This window comes from Nestor notabilis, unplaced genomic scaffold, assembly GCF_000696875.1.
Source record: "Nestor notabilis isolate BGI_N333 unplaced genomic scaffold, ASM69687v1 scaffold13418, whole genome shotgun sequence".
In the NCBI taxonomy this organism is placed as follows: domain Eukaryota; kingdom Metazoa; phylum Chordata; class Aves; order Psittaciformes; family Psittacidae; genus Nestor; species Nestor notabilis.
In genome coordinates this window covers 25,746-45,560 of record NW_009939679.1, presented here as the reverse complement: position 1 = coordinate 45,560, position 19,815 = coordinate 25,746, and the positions used below count along the sequence as shown (strand labels likewise).

Sequence of the window (19,815 nt, the reverse complement as noted above, 5' to 3'; positions counted from 1 at the left end):
CATAAAAGCCATAATCATAAAAGTGGCAGCTTTCGGTATGTATTTACTTTCTGTATAATATTGTCTACTGAAACTTCCCATGGACAAATCCACAACATAGCAGAGAAAAATAGAAATTTTGGTCTATATTTTAGGATTTGAAATGTTAATATGAAGAAAAATAAAAAAACAAACAAACAAAAATCAACAAACAACCAACCAAAAAAACCCCAAAACTGAGCAAAAAAAGAAAGAACACCAAAAAAAAAACCCCTGGAAAAAATACTAGCTGCATAACGGTCATGATGTCTGAATAATCAGTTTACCTGTATGCAATTAATTCATAGAGAAGACATGGAAAAGCCGGAAAGTAGTTCTTCCTAGCATAGTTCTTTTCCTTTTGTAATGTATTTGTTCTAGTTTGGTTTTGATTTGCAGTAAAGATGCATGCATAATTCAGTGGTTCGCAGTATTGTCATTTATAGATGATGCAGACTGGTGGCTAGACAATATTATAAAGCAACCGTGAAAGTTTTAAGAGAAATACAGCGAATTAACATCAAACAAGAGTAATTATATGAGGCCAGAACATTTTGTGTAATGACAGTCTTTTAAGTTGGTGAAGCATATAGCAAACAGAAATAGTTCATCGTAGCCTTCCAAAAAAATGGTATTTGCAATGTAGTTGTTTAGTATACAAGAAAATCTACCTGTCCTTTCATTGTCAAATAGTAAAATGAGGTTGGAATAATGAAACAACATGAAAGGTAACATTTGTTGTTTGAATATAAAGATAAGGTGAAATAAAGTTTTATAGGAAAGCTTGTTGAATGACCCTAAGAAGTGCATGAGAGACATGTATATTCATTTCAGGCCTCTATGCAGTTTTTTATTCGAGAGTTTTGAATGAGATCTTAAGCATAAAGTGTGACCAAAGGACCTTTTCTTTTCGGGTTGACTAAAGATTTGCAGTCCATTGTACCAAAGAACAGCTAGTATAATAGAAGAGCAACAGTGGTATTGGTGATTTAAAGATGTGTGTTTAAAGAATAGTTGTATAATATTGCACTAGAAGTCCGATGGCTGATCTATCTGGGCAACTTTCACGTCAAATTCCTAATGTCCATCTTCTTTAAAGAATGCTTTATAACAAATTAGTTTCTCCTTAAATATTAACAAAGTGTTAAATTATAATCCCTTTAGACTGGATGAATTTACTGACCGTTTTTTTCCCATTAATATTTATTTATTTATTTATTTTTCCTCTTTAGCTGGTGTACATTCTAACTAGTTTTAACATCCCTATGAAGGTCTTGCTGTACTGTTCTCTAGGATCTGCTAGGGCTGCTAGTGGGATTAGAGTGATTAGAAATGTTACATTCCCTCATTCACTTGTAGGTAAGCAATGTAATTTAATAGTATTTTCCTGAATATTGGAAGGCTAGTTACAAATACAGAGGAGTTGAATGCTGTGTTTTCTACTATAAAGCACTACTTTTTAAAAATTTCTTTTTTTTATTTTTAACTCAAAAAAAAAAAATGTTTTTTAAAGGAATAGTTTTCAGGCTGTGTAAATAAAATGCTTTCATTGCTTATGCTGACATGAAGAAAAAATAAGTCCACAAAGAATATATAACATGCTTTTTCACATCAGAATTATTTTTTAAAGAAAATGTTTGATTTAAATAATAGATAAAACTATTTCACAAGTAGACATCATTGATGACCTGTCTTATGCCTGAAGCAAGATAAGCATGTCTTTTCTATTCTACAGTCTTAAAAAATCTTAAGATGCACTAGTTAATGCACAAAGAGTACTTTGTGGGCTATTCATTGAAGAAGTGAATACCATAAATACTTGTAGATAGCAATTAGATAGAAAATCACTCCAAGGTGTTTTGTTTTTTGTTTTTTGGGTTTTTTTTTTTTTTGGCTACAGGTAAAAGAAAGATCTTATCAGAGTCAATTTCTCGCCTGCCTCGGGCAGGCGTAATTAGATGTAAGCAAATTTAATAGAGCTTTTGTGCTCTGGGGCCCTTCTGTAATGCTTTAATAATTGCATGCCTTATTAAAGTGGATTTAAGGTATGAAGGCTGTTTAACATATCAAGTGACAAAGAAGATAAGATACAGTTTAACTTTTTGCCTCTTAGATTAATAATCAAAGCTAAACTGCAATGAAAATATTTAAAATAGCAGATTTAAGAGTCTGAAGAGTAACACATCAGATAGTACATTGTACAGATGTTAGAGCAAGAAGCAGATCTGTAACCTGAGCTTGACATTCATCAGCACTGGCATACGTGTACACCCGCCTTGTCCTGTTTTCCATTAACTCAGTGCCAGTATTGACAAGGTAAAAGCCTGTCATTTTATGTAGAAAACACATAATTATGAAAGTAAATGAGCATTGGTTTAGTACATTTCCCCTAAATCCACCATTACAAATTAATACCATAAACTTCGCCAGTGGCAAGAGTTTTCTATCTCAGAGAAGTGTGCTTTTCCAAATGGGATACCAATTGCTCTCACTTATACACAGAAGTATTGTCAGCAAGCCTTCTTCACATGCATTCTGTTGATCTGTAAGTAGACCTGCTTGCTTTCCTTTAGTGGATTTCAGAGGCTTTCATGATGATAGAAAAACATTCCATGACCTAGCAGCAAATCTGAGCTATTAAAGAAAAAAAAAAAAAAAGGCTGCTTATGCATATTTATCTTCAATGTCATTTTCTTTCTGCTAAAGATGCCTGTTTCATGCATTATATTTTTATATTTGAAATATACCCCTCTTCACTGGAAATCCCAGAAAATCACAGTAAAGTTACTCAGTAATACTTAAAATAGAAGTAGCTGTTGATTGTTTTTAACATGTGCATGCCTGGAATTCCAGTAATATCACTGCTCATGTGAGACAGTATAGGATAGTACTGTGTAATATGACACAGATGCTGTAATATAACACAATAATATGGTTTTTATATCCTTGTCCTCTGAACACATTTTATGGATTAAAATACTAATTAACTTGCAAAGTATGCATTTAACAGATTCAGCTTTTCATCTTGGTAACTTTATTTACTGGCCTTACTTGTGCTGCCGTTATAATGCATATTTCTTCCACAGTAGCACAAGGTGTAATACTCAGAAGTGAGAGGAGGAAGGTTACATTTGGAAACAGTCTTTGGGTTCCTCACAGTATATCCTCAGTAAAAATTGAGCATTGAGTTTTACTTAGTTTACTTGTATAGTTAACTATACCTAAATCTTGTTAAGAATTAAATCTTAAGCACTAACCAGTATACATTTTAAAATATGAGAAACTTCTGTTCTCATATATATGAAAACATAGCTGAAATTGGGTTTATGTCATGCAGTTAAAGCATTTTATTCTCAGTGATTCTAGTTTTTCTTGAACTTTTAAGAGTAACATTCACTTTCAGTAAGTTTTACAAGTGCACATTGTTAGCTTAAGAAAATGGGGGGGGGAGGGGGAATTGCTTCTTCAATGTTTTAGTCAAAATCAGAATATAAGCTCAAATTTCTGTCTTTTATGGGATTAATATGCATTATTTACTTCATACATTGCAGCTTCATCCCAGTTTGGTTATAGTGACTTTATGATTTATTACTGAATTTAATACCTGAAAAAACATTATAATTATTATATCAGGTAACAGAAATACTAATTTTAAATAGAAAAACCTTTTCATGTTTAATTATGTTTCTAACTTCCAGCTGCTCTTTGGACCACAGCAGAGAAATGATACTATAAGGCAGTTCAGCTGCTGGACAATAAAAAAACCTGAACTTTGTATCAGGGCTGATTAGCTTGTGGTTCTCAGCCTACATTTGAAGTGGAGCCACATCTATGTTTTGTAGGTCCTGCTACAATAAATGATTCCGGACAATCTACATGCTTGGCTGTGGGTAGAGTTAGAATCAAAAGGTCTGTAAAAGCCTAAATTTTGAGATGGTGTGGCCTTAGTTGCTTACCCAGGCTATTTCCCTCCAACAATGGAGTAATGAGTCCTTAGGGAGCTATTGCCATCTCCTGTCTGTCAACAAATCCTAAAGTTCCTTCTCTAAAATAAGCTGTCTGAAGTAAGTATATTTAACTTGAGTTTCCTTTGCTGTGAGAAGATCTTGATGCTTGCCTCAGAAGGTCAAGAACATTGGTATACTCCTGCTACACATAGAATTCTCTGAAAAGATGGTAGTTTAGGGAATAATATGTTTTTGTATATGAGCTTTTAACTTAGAATGTTGCTTCTCAGTATAATGAAATTGGTACTTGGAGCTTTTGTTTGTTATTTAAACCTAACTACCTAGGTGTCTGCATTATTGTTTATTATTTGCATACCAGTAGTGTACATAAGTGAAATCCTGACTGACTGAAATTGATAGTCAGACTCCCATTAATTTTTGTGTAAGTAAGATTTACGTATAAAGTAGTACATTAAAAAAAACTAGCACCACACAGTTCCTGGTTAAACTCCTGAACCCAGAACAGGGTGTAATTGAGTGTTACAGATAGATCAACCTCTTGGATGCAGTTTTTCCTTCCCCCTTCTATCTGACTCTTCCAAACCACAAGTCTCTACATGCTTCCACCCCTGTAACAGGTCCTATGATTGTGTAGCTGCAGCTGGGTAAGGCAGCACAGAAGCACCACTTTTTTGTATGTTCTGGCAACTTTCTGTGTAGATGCCATGGCCATATGGAGGACAAAACTATCTCTTTCAGTAGAAAGCTTACCATTCAATTGGGCTGGCTGTAAGGTCAGATCATATCCAAAAGTAAAATTGTTGGTTGTGTAAGTTTTGTCTGAGCACATCATCTGTGCAGTGGAAGCAAACAGTGTTCTTGGAGAATCATAGAATCATAGAAAGGTCTGGGTGGGAAAGGATCTGAAGATCATCTAGTTCCACCCCCCCTGCCATGAGCAGGGACACCTCGCACTAAACCATGTCACCCAAGACTCCATCCAACCTGTCCTTGAACACTATCAGGGATGGAGCATTCACACTTCCTTGGGCAACCCTCAAGGAGTTGCCTCAGCACCCTCACAGTAAAGAACTTCTTCCTTATATCTAACCTGGACTTCTTCTGTTTAACTTTGAACCCATTACCCCTTGTCCTATCACTGCAGTCCCTAATGAAGAGTCCCTCCTCAGCATCATTATAGGCCCTCTTCAGATACTGGAAGGCTGCTATGAGGTCTCCACGCAGCCTTCTCTTCTCCAGGATGAACAACCCCAACTTTCTCAGCCTGTCTTCATAAGGGAGGTGCTCCAGCTCCCATATCATCCTCATGGCCCTCCTCCGGACTTGCTCCAACAGCTCCATGTCCTTTTTATGTTGAGGACACCAGAACTGGACACAATACTCCAAGCGAGGTCTCACGAGAGCAGAGTAGAGGGGCAGGATCACCTCCTTTGACCTGCTGGTCATGCTTCTTTTGATACAGCCCAGGATACGGTTGGTTTCTGGGCTCTGGGCACACACTGAAGCCGGCTCATGTTAAACTTCTCATCCACCAACACCCCCAAGTCCTTCTCCACAGGGCTGCTCTGAATCTCTTCTCCGCCAGCCTGGAGTTGTGCCTGGAGTTGTGCCAACCCAGGTGTAGGACCTTGCTTTTGTCTTGGTTAAACTTCATGAGGTTGGCATCAGCCCACCTCACAAGCATGTCCAGGTCCCTCTGGATGGCATCCCTTCCCTCCAGCGGATCAACCGAATCACATAACTTAGTGTCGTTGGCAAACTTGCTGAGGGCGCACTCAATCCCACTGTCCATGTTGCTGACAAAGATGTTGAACAAGATCGGTCCCAACACCAATCCCTGAGGGACACCAAGGGTGTATTAGTAAAGTCATTACTGGGAAACTGAATGATCTTGTTGTATCATCAGCACAGGGGAACATACTTGCTTCCTCTAAATATTTAAAAGAAATTCTCACACAATTAACAAATATAACAGAAGGAAACGTTTTGTTAAGAAATAAATACAAGATCCCAGTTGTTTTCTTCCATATTGTATTGTAAGCATTTGTTTACTTATTACTGAATAAATGAAACATTGGCATTATTCTTAGCTAGTTTCTCTTATTTAGAGGTGATTGTTCCATTGCTCTTCCCTTGGGCAGTTACCAGTCATTGGAGCTGTAATGGAATCTATAACAGTCTTCACAACCTATGCTCTTGATAACATTCAGTTTTATTAACATGCAAAAGCTTCTTCTGTTTATCATAATTTGGAATAGAACATGGAAGGACCACTAATAGTTTTCCAGGTGCTGTCAAATATTAATGATTGCCTATTCTGTTAGGCATAATGTGTTCTAAAAAGTAGCCTTAAACTTTTATTAGAAAAGATAGACCCAAACAATGTATTGTATCGTATCGTATACATATATGATAGATTTTAATTATTTTTTATTGTAATTTTTCAGATTATACATGTGGTAAATTTACACCTATGATGTAGTTTAGGAAAGATATTTTTACTGGTCTTCTCCCCCTTTGATACTTGTTTCCTAGCTAATATATGTTTTTGTCACTGAATTTTCAAAGATACTTTGATACCAGTGTAAGATGAGGTTTTGGAAAGAGCTTTTAGTCTATGGGTTTGAAACAAAGTTTGGAAATAGTGTGTTACAGAAAAGAAAAACTGAGATTTTGTAACAATTTGCATAAGTGGATCTAGAAACAAGTTAGAAATGCAATTCCCTCTTTCCTGTCTCTGAGCCTACAGGTTGAAGATTGGGAAGGATGTCAATATTTTCAGTAGTAACAGATGAGAGAAATTGGAAGAGTGGGAAAGTGAATGTGCATGAATACAGAGAAGTAATACAAAGTTCACATTCTTGAGTGCAGTGCTTCTTAAGGAGATGGAGAGGGATGGCTTAAGAGTGGTAGGATTGCTTTGCAGTTTGGGGAAACCAGATCATCTAAAGGAAAAGTGAAATGGAAGCAGTGGGCTAAGAATGGACTTTCAGGCATTTAAAGTGAAAGAGAAAAGGAAGTAAAGATTCTAGTGAAGGAGGCAGAAGAATAGAGAACTTTGAGCTGGAAAGTAGTGGAAGAAAATTGCTTAGTATGTGATGCCAAAACCAGAAATAACAGAATGAAAAATCAAGAGGTAGGAGTGATGTCTTGTTAATTCTAGAATATCATTTGCTGCTTGATAATATTTAAGTTCTGGATGCATATTCACTGTACAGACTTCTGTGCTGAAGCAGAGCATAAACTCAAACTTTTAAAGGCATATGTGTGTAGTTAGAACCATAGATGCTTACTTTCCAGATCTCTGAGTTGAAGATTTAGGAGACTTGTCCTAATTTGATTCTTTATTTCTACTCTGGTGTTTACCCTTTTGCAGGTGGACTACTGACTCACCTGTAAGAAGTCTCTGTTGATCCCTTTGGGGACTGTGACTTTTTTATAACTTGTTTGCATGGGGATAAATTAAAAAAATGAGTGACTCATAAATTTGAGTGACATAAATTTTACCACTTGCAGCAGGCCTCATTCTCTGTCACTGAATCAATTGCAATTCTTTTCTTCAAAACCTAATAGCACTAGGACTGTTCAAAGTATGGAAACACCAGAATTCTTTAACAGGGACAGAACAGCACATTTTTTATCTGTAATGATTCTGGAATGATTGAACTTTTCTAATTAAATAGATTCATAAAAAAATAATGCTCTAAAGTAATTCTACTCAAAATATTTCAAATAAAACCCACTGAAAACAGGTTTATATTGAGAAAGTCATACATCTGGCTATATGAACTGAGCCTGTAATACCTTTTAAGTCTCTGAAGTCTGTTGAAAGTCCTGAGAGGAAGTTGACTGAGGCAGTATTTTCAATTATCTGAATCATTTGCTGTATAGTATTGGATTTGATTAAAAGCAGTTTAATGCTGTTATAAAGCAATTCTTCCACAATCTTTTAAACTGTGAACATAAGGATCTGTGTGAAAATACTGCTTCATTATTTGGTGAAACAATACAAAATTTCTTCAAAGACTTACTGAGGTTTCTGTTCCTGAAATGGCAGAGCTAAGTTGCTTTGAATTCTAGATGTAACTAGAACACAAATAACTTTGATGTTAAAAAATAAAAAGAAAAATCACAAGAGATTACAGATAAAATTAACATTGCTGGTATGAGTAGTTTTAGAGCCTTTTACCTCTTAGTATTCTAAGATTTGATGACATCAGACTAACCTAATTTAGAACATATTTGATGTATTTCTGAGAAAGAAGATAAGCTGTGTTCCTAATGAAAAATATGCTAAAACTGCTTAAAGTTTAATGTTTTATAACTTTACCAATTATCTTGAGTTACTGCACTTTCGGATTCCACCCCTGTACAATTCCCACACTAGGTAAATTACCCCATATGAAAAAAAAAAGAAAAAGGAAAAAAAAGAAAAAGGAAAAAAAAATAAGTAGGCTCATAATTATGTCGCATAAATTTAGCTCTTTTATGCAATAAATTAGGAGTATATTCACCTCAAATCTTTTAGAGGTGGAGTAATAGCCCTTATGTCTTGCACTTCCCTTCATTTTTTAATGAAAATTAAGCAACTTTTACAATTATTTTTTTTTTTAATATTTTGAAATAGGAAATTTAAGGAATTGGTTGAGTTCACCATTGTTACACAGCCTTTCATGTGTGAAAGTTATGAGGAAGCTAAGAATCAACTATGAACCTGTCAAGTTATGCTAATAGACAAAAAGTTCACTTCTCAGCTCTTCATAGAAATGGAAGCTAAATATGACACCAAGAATAGTTTAAGGCTTTTTAAGGTGTAGATTTACACTGCATTAATGTCTCTGTGGCAGGCATACTTCTATGTCATGAAGAGCATCTGACATTCCTGTGCTCCTGCAGAGTAAACCTCCTTTACCAACTGATACTTTTGTGTATGGGTTTCTCCTGTGCTATTAGAAACATACTCTGATTCTGCATCATTTAAAAAATAGTGTTTGATCCTGCTCATGAAAATCAGTGATTTTGTATTGTTTAAATGTGAAATTTTTTCTAAGTAAAGTAGAGGATTTTTACCTTCAGAAATAGTCCTGCTTTCTCTGTTCCAATTCTAAGATGGGTGGTTGCATCTACCCTTTATACACTTCTGCTTTCTCTCAAAATTTCTGAATTGCTGTACATTAGAAGTTCTATCACCTCCTTACTAATGCCATTTTCTTCCTGAGAAAGAAATTGAAGAGAGAGAGAGGAGACTAAATTTGGTACCAGAAAACCTAAATCTTTTATTGCCTGTTTTCTTATTTAAAGATCTAAATAGTTCTGCTTTTGGTAAGCAGCTAATTAGGATCTTCCCAGAAACGTTATTGTGCTTTATGCTGTCCTTCATCATCAGAAGATAAGCCTTTGTCACTGTCATAATGATGGCATAAGGGTACTAATCTTCTCAACAATACTTCTCAAGAAGTCAGGAGAAGGAAAGAAGGAAACTTTAAGTGTGGCTTTCAGACGAACTTTTTGTACTACCCTTTCTTAAAACCAATAATTTTGGTTTATTTTTATTTATTCAGCATTTTACTAAGAGGTAAACCCAGAAAATTTTATAATAAAATACTTTCTTAAAAATCAAGACTATTTTGAAATTCTAAAGATGTATAAAGCATGTTTTTGTTAGTAAGATGAGGCTTTAGAATGTGGATTTTATTAGCTGAATGCCATTCCATGAAAATGGAACTTGATTTTCTAATGGTCTTGATAAATGCAAGCAATATCAGGTAGTTACCCCTCAGTTGAGCACTTTAGGCTACACTAATACATGTGTATAAAGTGAACCATTTAATATACTTTTCTTCTGCGTAACTCAACACTAGTGAAATGCCTTTTAGTTATCTTTTGATGCATCTTTTTCACTACAGAACAAAGCCCTAACAAAGTCCTGAATGTCTTTTGATATTGCTAGAGTTCTCTACAGCACTTGTCTTATGGCTGTGCATACTAGGGCTCTGCAACCCAGAGGGTATCTGCAGGAAAGAGTATCTGCTCCTGTCAGTAGGTTTATCAGGAATAAAAACTGTTTGGAAATGATTATACTATTTGTGCTATCACTTATGATTGTACAGTAAAACTAAGCCACAAAACTGAAGTTCAGAGGACAATTTGTTTTACTGAGCGCTTTTAAAAACAGCATTATCAACTCTTTTGAGATGTTTCCGTCATCATGTACTGGTCTGTCTTAAAGAAATAGAGCCCCACTTGCTCTCTTGACAGCACATAGTAAATTGACTGATGTAGTTCAGTTGGGGAGTTAAAAAATACATTGGACATAATGGGGCATAACATTCTACAGTTAACATTTATTCACAGATGATGCAATTAAATAAAACAGGCATTAACTTCAAGGTCAGTCAGTAAAGTAATAAAAGTGACTATTTTAATTGAATTGTAATTGGTTTCCATTGATACATGCAAGTTAAGTAAAATAGATGTCAGTGCTGCAAATTATAGTTCCCTTCCTAATTAATTTCTTAATTCTACATACAGCCATCCAGGCCCTTGGACCTTGTTGTCGGTTTATCCACCCATCCAGCTTTCTTCACATCTAGTTTCATGGAGGAAAAATCTGGAGGATGTGGTTAAATGGAATGTACTAAGAATTAACAATACATTGTTTTTCTTTTTAGTCTAACTTTAAGAGTCTGAATCAATCTACTCATGGGTTTAAAGAAAAACATACAAAATAAAAGTATAGATTCATATTAACAGTTTTGTAGGTATAGTTATAGATACTTTATTACACTAATAGTAGCAGTAGACATACACTTTCATGTATACATGCGTGGCATTAAGGATTTGAGATGTGGATTACTGGTTCTGCAAATGACAGATTACATTGGTTATTGATGAGAGTTTCTGGCAGAATCTCTATTCATTAACCATACAAGTCTATTGGAAACTAAAGGAAATAATATTTTTCAAAAGAAGACAAGCGAAAAGTAGATTTCTACTGAGAAACAGAAAGGGTATATTGTATTCTCAGATTTTCATGTAGGTGCAATATTACTGAAGAGTTTATCCATAATGTATACATAAGCAGTTATTTTGTATACTATTTCTATAATATTTTTTTAATTATTATTTTGTGTTCATTAGGGACAGAACAATAGGTACATCCTTCTTAATATCAAAAGTTGTGGAAGAAACAGCATGTTAGCATGTCTGTTTCTGACAACTTTTTCCCTTCTCATAAGTTTGTAACATATTCCTTATCTTACATCTAGCAACATACATTTTAGTCTGCTAATAAAGAGCAATAAACCAATACCATTAAAGAATAGAGGGAGGAAAAAACCTCAGTCCTCTTTCACTTTAATAATTAATAATTTTTAAAGTATTCCCCTAGATAGTAAGGGAATTTTTAATGTGCTTTAATGAAATATTTAAAAACTTTTTTAATGTTTTGAGATCTTATTCACTCTAACTTGTTTTAGTTTCACAGGAATTTAAATATACCAAGGCAATCATTGTAAAAATTAAAAGGCATATCAGCTATTTGAACTCGGCAATGACTTTCTATAATAGTGTACCATACATTTATATAACACCTTTCATCATCAATGATCTAAAGTGCTTTGCAGGGTACATACTTTAGAAATTGCTTCTAAATGGAATCATTCTGGTGGCAGCTCTTTAATGATACCCATTATTGTATAAAGCAATAGAGTAGGAAGAAATAGACAAGTATTGGAATCAGAGCAAAAAACCCTGCAGCACAAGAATCAAGAGCAGTACAAAATGTGATCACCGAAATTTTTTCAGTGTTCCTTCACTTTCAGAAGTCATAATTTGGTTTTTGTCATTGACTTGGTATCTTAAGACCTTTTGACCACCTAGTGTCAAATTCAACTAGGATATTTATTTGGTTGAAGATGATGGTCAGCTCTTGAAACAGTCGTTACTGGATGTTTTTTATCCTAGTACTAATTTCTGCCAATTATTTGATTTATTCCTGAGAAGTGACCATTTAATAGTCATGAGTTGGCAAAACTCAAAGTCAAAAGGATGAAATGGGAACACAGAAGGGCAAGTTAGAGGAATTACCAAATGTTAATAGGGTTACTTTTTTACCAAGAAGAATGAGTCAAAATGTAGACATCATACAGACTATTTTGCAATGGATCAGAAGGTACAAGACATTCTGTAAGTCTGAGTTTTCTTTACATCTTCATCCTTTTAAAGTCTTTCCTTTTTTTTTTTTTTTTGTGGGTCACACACAGAGAATGTGATTTAGCAAAGAAGTTTTTGTTATGGAAAACAGTCTTTGACACTTCCAGTAATTTCCAGGAACTATATGAAAATTAACTTGTATTTTAAATCAGTAGGTATCTACAGAGGTAAGTTCTGACTGAGAGGTCTAGTTCTCTGTAGTATTTTTGTTACCATGGACATACATGTTTACTTCACTGGTTAGTGAAATTTCTAAGAAAGGAAAACAATAGTTGACACGCAGTGAAAAGGTAATTGGCCTTATTTTTTCCACAAACAGGGAAACCAGTTGCTCAGAAGGGATAAGGAAAAAATCTGATGAAGTATGGTTTGGGTTTTTTTTTCAAATTAAAGAAAAAAAAAGCCCTTATTGATATTATAACAGTACTTTATGAAAATGTGTTGACACTTTGGGTTTTTGTGTTTGTTTGTTTGGTTTTGTTTTCCAGGTTTAGATCCAGATAAGCATCTAGGAAAAACTCTGGATCAAGTGGCGCCTCATCTTTTGGAAGTGAGTATTACTTAAAGAATCCTCATACAGGTAAAGTTGCAATTAAAAAGTAATAGAGGCAAAAATTCAATAAAATTAACTTAAATAATTACTTTGTTACTTTCAGAAATTAGGTGCTAAGCCAAGGCTTATCTTTGTACATAGAATATAAGCCTCTGATACGCACTTTCAATATGAAAACCATTCTTTCTGGAGGTAGTTCACAAATGGTGCCACTGTCTTGAAAACAAACTAAAAGCAAGAAGCCTTAATATTAAGGCTCAGTACTAACTCATATGTTAATATGATAAAGCTAAATAATTGCATGTGAGTTAGAGACATTCGCAGCAAGGAATGGTAGTGAAAGAACCACAGGTGATACAAAACTTCCCCACAGATATCCCTATCTGAAGGTTTCATACCATTTTTACACAGACAGACTGGATACAATAAGGCCTTTCAAAAATGGAGTAAGAGATTTATTCCTGAGGATGTACTTAATTCTGTGCAAAGGGTTATGTAGTCCTCAAAGCAGGAAAAATGCTGGTATGCGGAGCTAGTAGATTTATTTAAAGAAAAAATATTTAACTAGGTGGGGGGAGGTGGGGAAGAGAACCAGTTTTTGTACCTGAGTCTTATTGAGTTTGAGGTAGAAGCATCAAACATCATGCTAAGTATAGTTTGAGAATAACAGGTCTAAAAGTGTTTTGCATATATTGTCTGTGACAAAGCCAATTTACTATAGTTCCTTTTCTTGTCCTTGAGCCTGTTTAAAAAAACATGGTTGTTTGCACATTTGGCTATTAATAGTCTTGATGTAACTTTTATCAGTGTAAGATGTCTGAATTTGCACGAAACAATTTCCTAAAAATACTTTTTGTTGTTAATCTGGGTAGTTACCATTCAGCCTGGCTTTGTAAGCAGTTCTTCTGGAACAATTAAGGTCATGGCAAACTTGCATAAGAGAAAGAAAAAGTAACTAGAATTTGTTAGAAACTTTAAAAACCTCTTTTGCTACTGAAAGATAGTGTATTTAAATAGGAATTATATCTTGAGTTTAACTTCATTTTAGTCATTTAATCTGGCTGGAGAGAAGAGGATAGATAATTGGTACTTGGCAAAGTTGAAGAGTAAGAATGGAGGTCCATAACATTCAAATAGTCTTACTAGAAGAGATTGTTGTTGGCCTGCTTTTAGCTTGAGGTTTGCTGCTTCTGCCTCAGAGCTGGAGAATCTGCTCAGAAATCCTTCCCCCCTGCTATATCAACTAGTTGATGTAAAAAATCCACTTCATTATCCCCTTTTGTAAGTCTTGCTTCACTTAAATCTTCAGATAATCTCAACTACAGCAAAGATTTAAAAATACCGGGAAATGGAAGGAGAGGTATTTTTTCCTGCTCCAGAAAAAGGGAGGGAAGGAAAGTAGGGGAATAAATATCTTCCTAAGTGCTTGCAGTACAGGTAAAAATGCAGAGACGTGGAGCAAGCAAAAATAAGTGAATATTAACTATATATAAAATATGTCTTTGTATCGTGTCATGTGGTGTTAATAAAGATACACTTAAACCAGTAAATGGTTGCTAAATTTAGGGATATCAGTAAGATCATAGAATAGTTAGAAGAGAGGGTGGATTTATCTGTTCTGAAAATAGATTGGTTTTCTACAGGAAAAGGAAGGAACAGGGAATGAGTTCACCACTTCAGGCATCAGTAAACTTTTGGATTAGGTGATAAAATTTCATTGAACACTAAACTAACTTTAAATTGGAAGCTGTATTAACATGGCTGTTTGGCTTGACTGTTCACTTCTCACCACTGAGCACGAGAGTCTGCAAGTTTCAGTTCACCACTTGTGAACATGGTTAGATTGCTTCCAGGAGCTTAACTGCTGCATTGGCATTGCACTGCCTGAATATGCTGGACTCGCTGCACTCCACGATTGCTTCTTCAGCCTGCTCTGACACTGGCATTCTGCATAGTGCAAGAGAGTAACATTACTATGGAGAAGCAGATTTACTGACATGTGAAGTCATGTTCTGTGTGTACTGTAGAAATGATTGTAAATTCGCACAAACGTTGTTTGGAAGATCTTTGGAGTCACAAGTAAATAATACATAGTTTATGCTCTTCCCCCAGTTTGTTGCTGCAGATCACTTAAGCAATTTTTCTCTTTGTCAGAACATTTCCTTTAGAATCTTAGTAAGTGTCAGCTAAGGAAGAATAAAACTTTTTAATCATGAAAGAATAAACATTTTACTGTGGAACGTATTTAACAGAAGCATCAACTTTACTGTAATATCAGTTTCATACTGGTTAATCACATTTGGATGAATTGATATTTATGTCTGACTACTTAAATAAGCCAAAAAGAGGAAAGTACAGTCCCTGTGTTTGCAGAAAGAGTCTGTTACCAAAATTCAGGTTGTGACTTTGGTGGGGCTGCAGATGGGTAGCCACTCAGTTGAATCTGTAGTCTTGATTTTCTTTAAGACTATAGTAGCAAGTGTTGCAATTTTAATTATGTTAATAGGCCATAATTAAAATAAGGCTTAAGAAGTATACTTCTCCATTTGATTTCACCATCATGCATTAAAAATAAAAAAATAAAAAAAAATTAACTGGTATTTTGGAGAAAATGTATTCTTCCTGATATGTGACAGCTCAAGTAAAGTTATTCTTATTTACCTGGTTTCACTGAAATCATTATTGTCATGGTTTAATACTTCCTGAAACCACATTTGCAGGTTTTATCTTGTATTGATACAACAATAAACTGAACAATGACTGCATAGCTTTAGAACTAGTAGGGCGTTTTGACGCTACTTGGACCTGGTTATCAGGCCACTGTAGGGGAGACTACACAAATGATTATTTGTTTGTGTAGCTGTTTCTTGTGCAAAGGTGTGCTATGAAAATCAAAGTCAGTACAAATAAATTTTTAGCTGGATACCTAGTTGACTTTAAAACCTAATAAAACCAAATCAATAACTATAAACTGAATAGAAATGCTTAACTTCATGACATGAAAAATACTCTTTTGGAAAACGATTAAGTCTTCAACATCAGAAGTTCTGATAGACAGCATGTGAGAGCAAAGAATTAGTAGATTTCAGTAAGGAGGAGAGATAAAATTTAATATTCTGGCCATACCAAAGCAAACATCATAATAAATTAATTATTAACATTATACATCACCAAAACTACCACAACTGTATATACTCTTGTATCTTTGATTTCTGTTTTATTATCTAACCAGTATTTTCAAATTTCACAACAAACTCCTTGAAATTTGCGGTTGGATTTTTTTTGCAAATTTATGCTTTTTCCTATTCTTCTGGAATTCTCTTTTGCGTTCTCCATTGACATCTTATGTTACTTTACATGGTTGTTTATTCAGATAGGTGCAGAGTTTTTCATTACATTGTGTTTCCTAGTGTGGTGTACAAGTTTATGAGAAGCTTTGCAGTTTGTTTAAAATTTGTTGGGTAGTGTTCTATGTGTTCTTCGGTTTTGTTGAAAACCAGTTATATCTTCTTAAGCTCAGTGCCAGAAAGATGCCACTGTTGAATAAAAGAGTTTTTGATACCGAACCACAACATGTATGAAATGTTGTCATATGGGATTGGTAGAGAAATACCCTGCTTTACATTTTAGCATGTGTTTATAAAGTTCACTTCTCTTATACTACAGATCAGGAATTAGGAATTTTTTTACTACTTTTTATACTATTTTTTATACTTTTATACTTTTATACTACTTTTTATACTATTTACTACTTTTTATACTAAAAGCTTACATTAAGGAACAGACAATAAAATAAAAAATAACTTTTATTATAATTTGTGTTCTGGACGTACAAAATATAAGCATAAAGTAACAACTTTCTTTTTAGAAAAAAATCTCTTGTCAAGGCATTACAAGAGGCATGTCAATGTTAAGAGGAAAAAAACCAAACCAAACAAACAAAAAAAAAAAACAACCCAAAAAACAACCCCAAAACAAACCAACCAACCAAAAATAAAGAAGACCAAAAAGAACCCCAACAAACCCAAACCAACCCACAAATAAACATTGATTTCATCCACTGAATTATTTAACTTTGGAAAAATATATTTACAGTCTTCTGATTTACTTCAGTTTCTGTACAATAGAAATAATAGTTACTAATATAAAGGGGAGGTAGTTTTGCTGCTGTAGCAGCAAAAATGATGGAGGAGTATTGAGTGGGAAAAACTTTGATTTAGTTTTCAATTTTTATATGACTTTACATACAGAAGGTTGAACTTAAGAGTACAGTGATGATCTGCAACCCATACATTTTTCAGGAATTAATTTTACTGGCTGAGGGCGTTGGCATTGTGACAAGGAAGTTTCTTAAATTGCTGCTTTTTTTCTAAATAATAGGTCTCTAATAAATTATTGATGAACGGTTGCTACATAATTGCTAAACTAAAATTGCTCTCATGTCCCCCTGTTTCTTACATGCCTGGAGCTCCACTTTTTACACCAAAAATATCGTTGGCAATTTACCAAATCTCGGGGGCTGCTCCTACTCTCCTGAAAATTTATTTATAGAGTGGCAAATGCATATTGTGGTTATAATATACGGAAGACGCTCTTTACTGTGAGGGTGGTGAGGCACTAGAACAGGTTGGCCAAAGAAGTCGTAAATGCTTCATCTCTGGCAGTGTTCAAGGCCAGGCTGGACAGAGCCTTGGGCAACATGGTCTAGGGTGAGGCGTCCCTGCCAATGGCAGGGGGGTTGGAACTAGATGATCCTAATGTCCTTTCCAACCCTAACCATTCTATGATTCTGTATTTGTCTGTACTTCTGTCTCCGCTAATAGACAATAAGAAAACGTTTAGTCATTTGTATGCTTGCCTTTGAAGTTGATAAGTACTTTATGTAAAGAGTGTTCCTCTAATTATAGATAATTTACTAAGTGTTACAATTGCTCTCTGGAAACAAAGGTCTTCACTTGCAGTAGGAAGCAATTGAATTCATATCTTTTATCTTTGATTACTAAGCTTAAATGACAAAGTCAGCTTTAATCCTTGTATTTCATTCCCTTTGGAAGAGGCTGTTCTTCAGGTAATGTTTGGGTTGATCATCTGGGTACCTTGTGTCTCATTGTGTATTTGAGTTAAGTTTAATTTTGTGTAGTCTAGAAGATACATCTTGTTTCTTTTGGATTTTGAATTTGACTTACATTTTTAGTTAAGTTTAGTTTGTGAATATACTGTTTTCTGGCTCATCTAAACTAGAAGGCAGATTTAGCAATTGTAAAATTTAAATTAGAGTTTAAGCTCTTGTATTGTTATGAATATAGCATCCAACTTGCAAAACAAACTAATTGCTCTTCAAGAAATGTTAATATTCTAAATTCTAAAAGGCAAAATTCTGATATCATTGATGAAATTTTAAAATATTGCTGACTTAAGTGACTGTTAAGAATCTATTCTCTGAGCTGCTGAATATCCTCTGTTCCTGTTGACATTAGTGGGAACTGAAAATCCATTAGCACCTTGTATAATTGGTGTCAAGAATGATCTTGAAACCAGTTACATTGAAAATGAGGTTTTCCTACAAGAAAGATAGGAAACAGTCCCACATCTTTTGGGTATTCAATGTTAATTGCTAATAATTACTCTAGGCTCTGATATTTACAAGCAGACCTACCAGTTTTGAAAGTGACTTGTAAACAGTCACTCCTTGTATTCACTGTGAAGTAGTGAGGTTACAGTTAGGAAGATCTTTACTGGTGGGTTTTTTTATAGTTTTGGTTGGGTTTTTTTGCTGGTTTGTTGTTGTTTTTTTTTTTTGGGGGGGGGGTGTTTTGTTTTGTTTTGCAGCAGAAGCTGCAAGAGGAAGCAGAAAAGATTTTGACTACCTGTTTTGTAGGTTGTCTATTCTTGTTGCATCAACATTAATTATTCTTGATGTGTTTGTCCTATAGAAACCTTTTTGCCACTGTTGACAGATGAAGTTCTCTTTTATGTCAGGACTGTAATTTTTTAGTAAGCATTTTATTAAAAGTAAACACTTTGAAGTTGTAAAATAAAAAACTTTTAAAGTGATCTTTAAAGTAACACGAACTATACATTCAGCTTCAACAATAAAAATACAATATCATTTGAAGTCAGATAGACTTGCTACACGAATATGCTGGTAACCATATAATAGATTGAATCTACAGCATATAAATATCCCAGTTGAATGCTTGCCTAAAAATACAGAAACAACAGATTTGGAATTATTTTCTAGCCCACAGATGGACTTTTTCTAACCATCTCCTACATGTTGTGGAGAAATGCATTGCTGCTTTTGACTGCAGAAGCACCACAAGTGGTCATCTCTTCCTCTAAGGGAAAGCATAAGGGGATTTAATAAATATTCACAGTAGTAACACTGGTGTTTGAAGTGGAGCTAAGGACTGCAGTTCAGCGTCTTGTGAACTTCCTGAAGCAGAATGTTAATGCTTACTTAATGAGAAAAAACATGGACAGGACTTGGCTTGAAGCAGCTGGTTCTGGGGCACTTCAGAAGGTGATATAATCTGCTGATGAGATGAATTTATGTTGCAGAAAAAGGGAAGGTGTCCCCATTCCAACCCTAACTATTCTATGATTCTATGCTCAAGCATGCTATAGGTGCTTGATTACTATCTACCAGTACAATACAATAATATGGAATTACAGTGAACTGTTTGGCAATTGTGTGCTCCTTAAGTCCAGCAAAAGAACTTTGATTCCTCCTCCACAGGTCCCTGCCCATTTATAAAACAGGGCATAGTCACACCTCTCATTTTGAATGTATTGACTTATGTTATTATGTGTGTTAGCAGAATATCCAGAGCTTCAGGAATATTAGTAAATGTATATGTTGTCTTAGAAAGTATATTCAGTACAATTTATAAAGGAAACGGCATGTTACTACCTCTGTAGATCTTGCTTTATCTGTTTGCTTTGGCTTATAAAACTCTTGTTCTCTTTTTTTTTTACTTTTTTTTTTTTTTAAGAATGGATTTTTAACAAAATATAGAATACAATTGTTGAATCTGTTGCCAGAAATCATGTTCGTTGTAT

At 34.5% G+C, this 19,815-nt stretch overlaps 1 protein-coding gene across 1 annotated transcript in view; it reads left to right on the top strand.

Moving 5' to 3' along the window:
• DPH6 (diphthamine biosynthesis 6) overlaps window positions 1-19,815 on the top strand; it is a gene marked incomplete at its 3' end in the record, with an annotated part of 83,773 nt that overhangs the window by 40,063 nt on the left and 23,895 nt on the right. Inside the window, exons 5-6 of the mRNA XM_010019982.1 lie at window positions 5-35; window positions 12,689-12,750. Coding sequence (XP_010018284.1) covers window positions 5-35; window positions 12,689-12,750 — 93 coding nt within the window. The remainder of the gene's footprint in view (window positions 1-4; window positions 36-12,688; window positions 12,751-19,815) is intronic.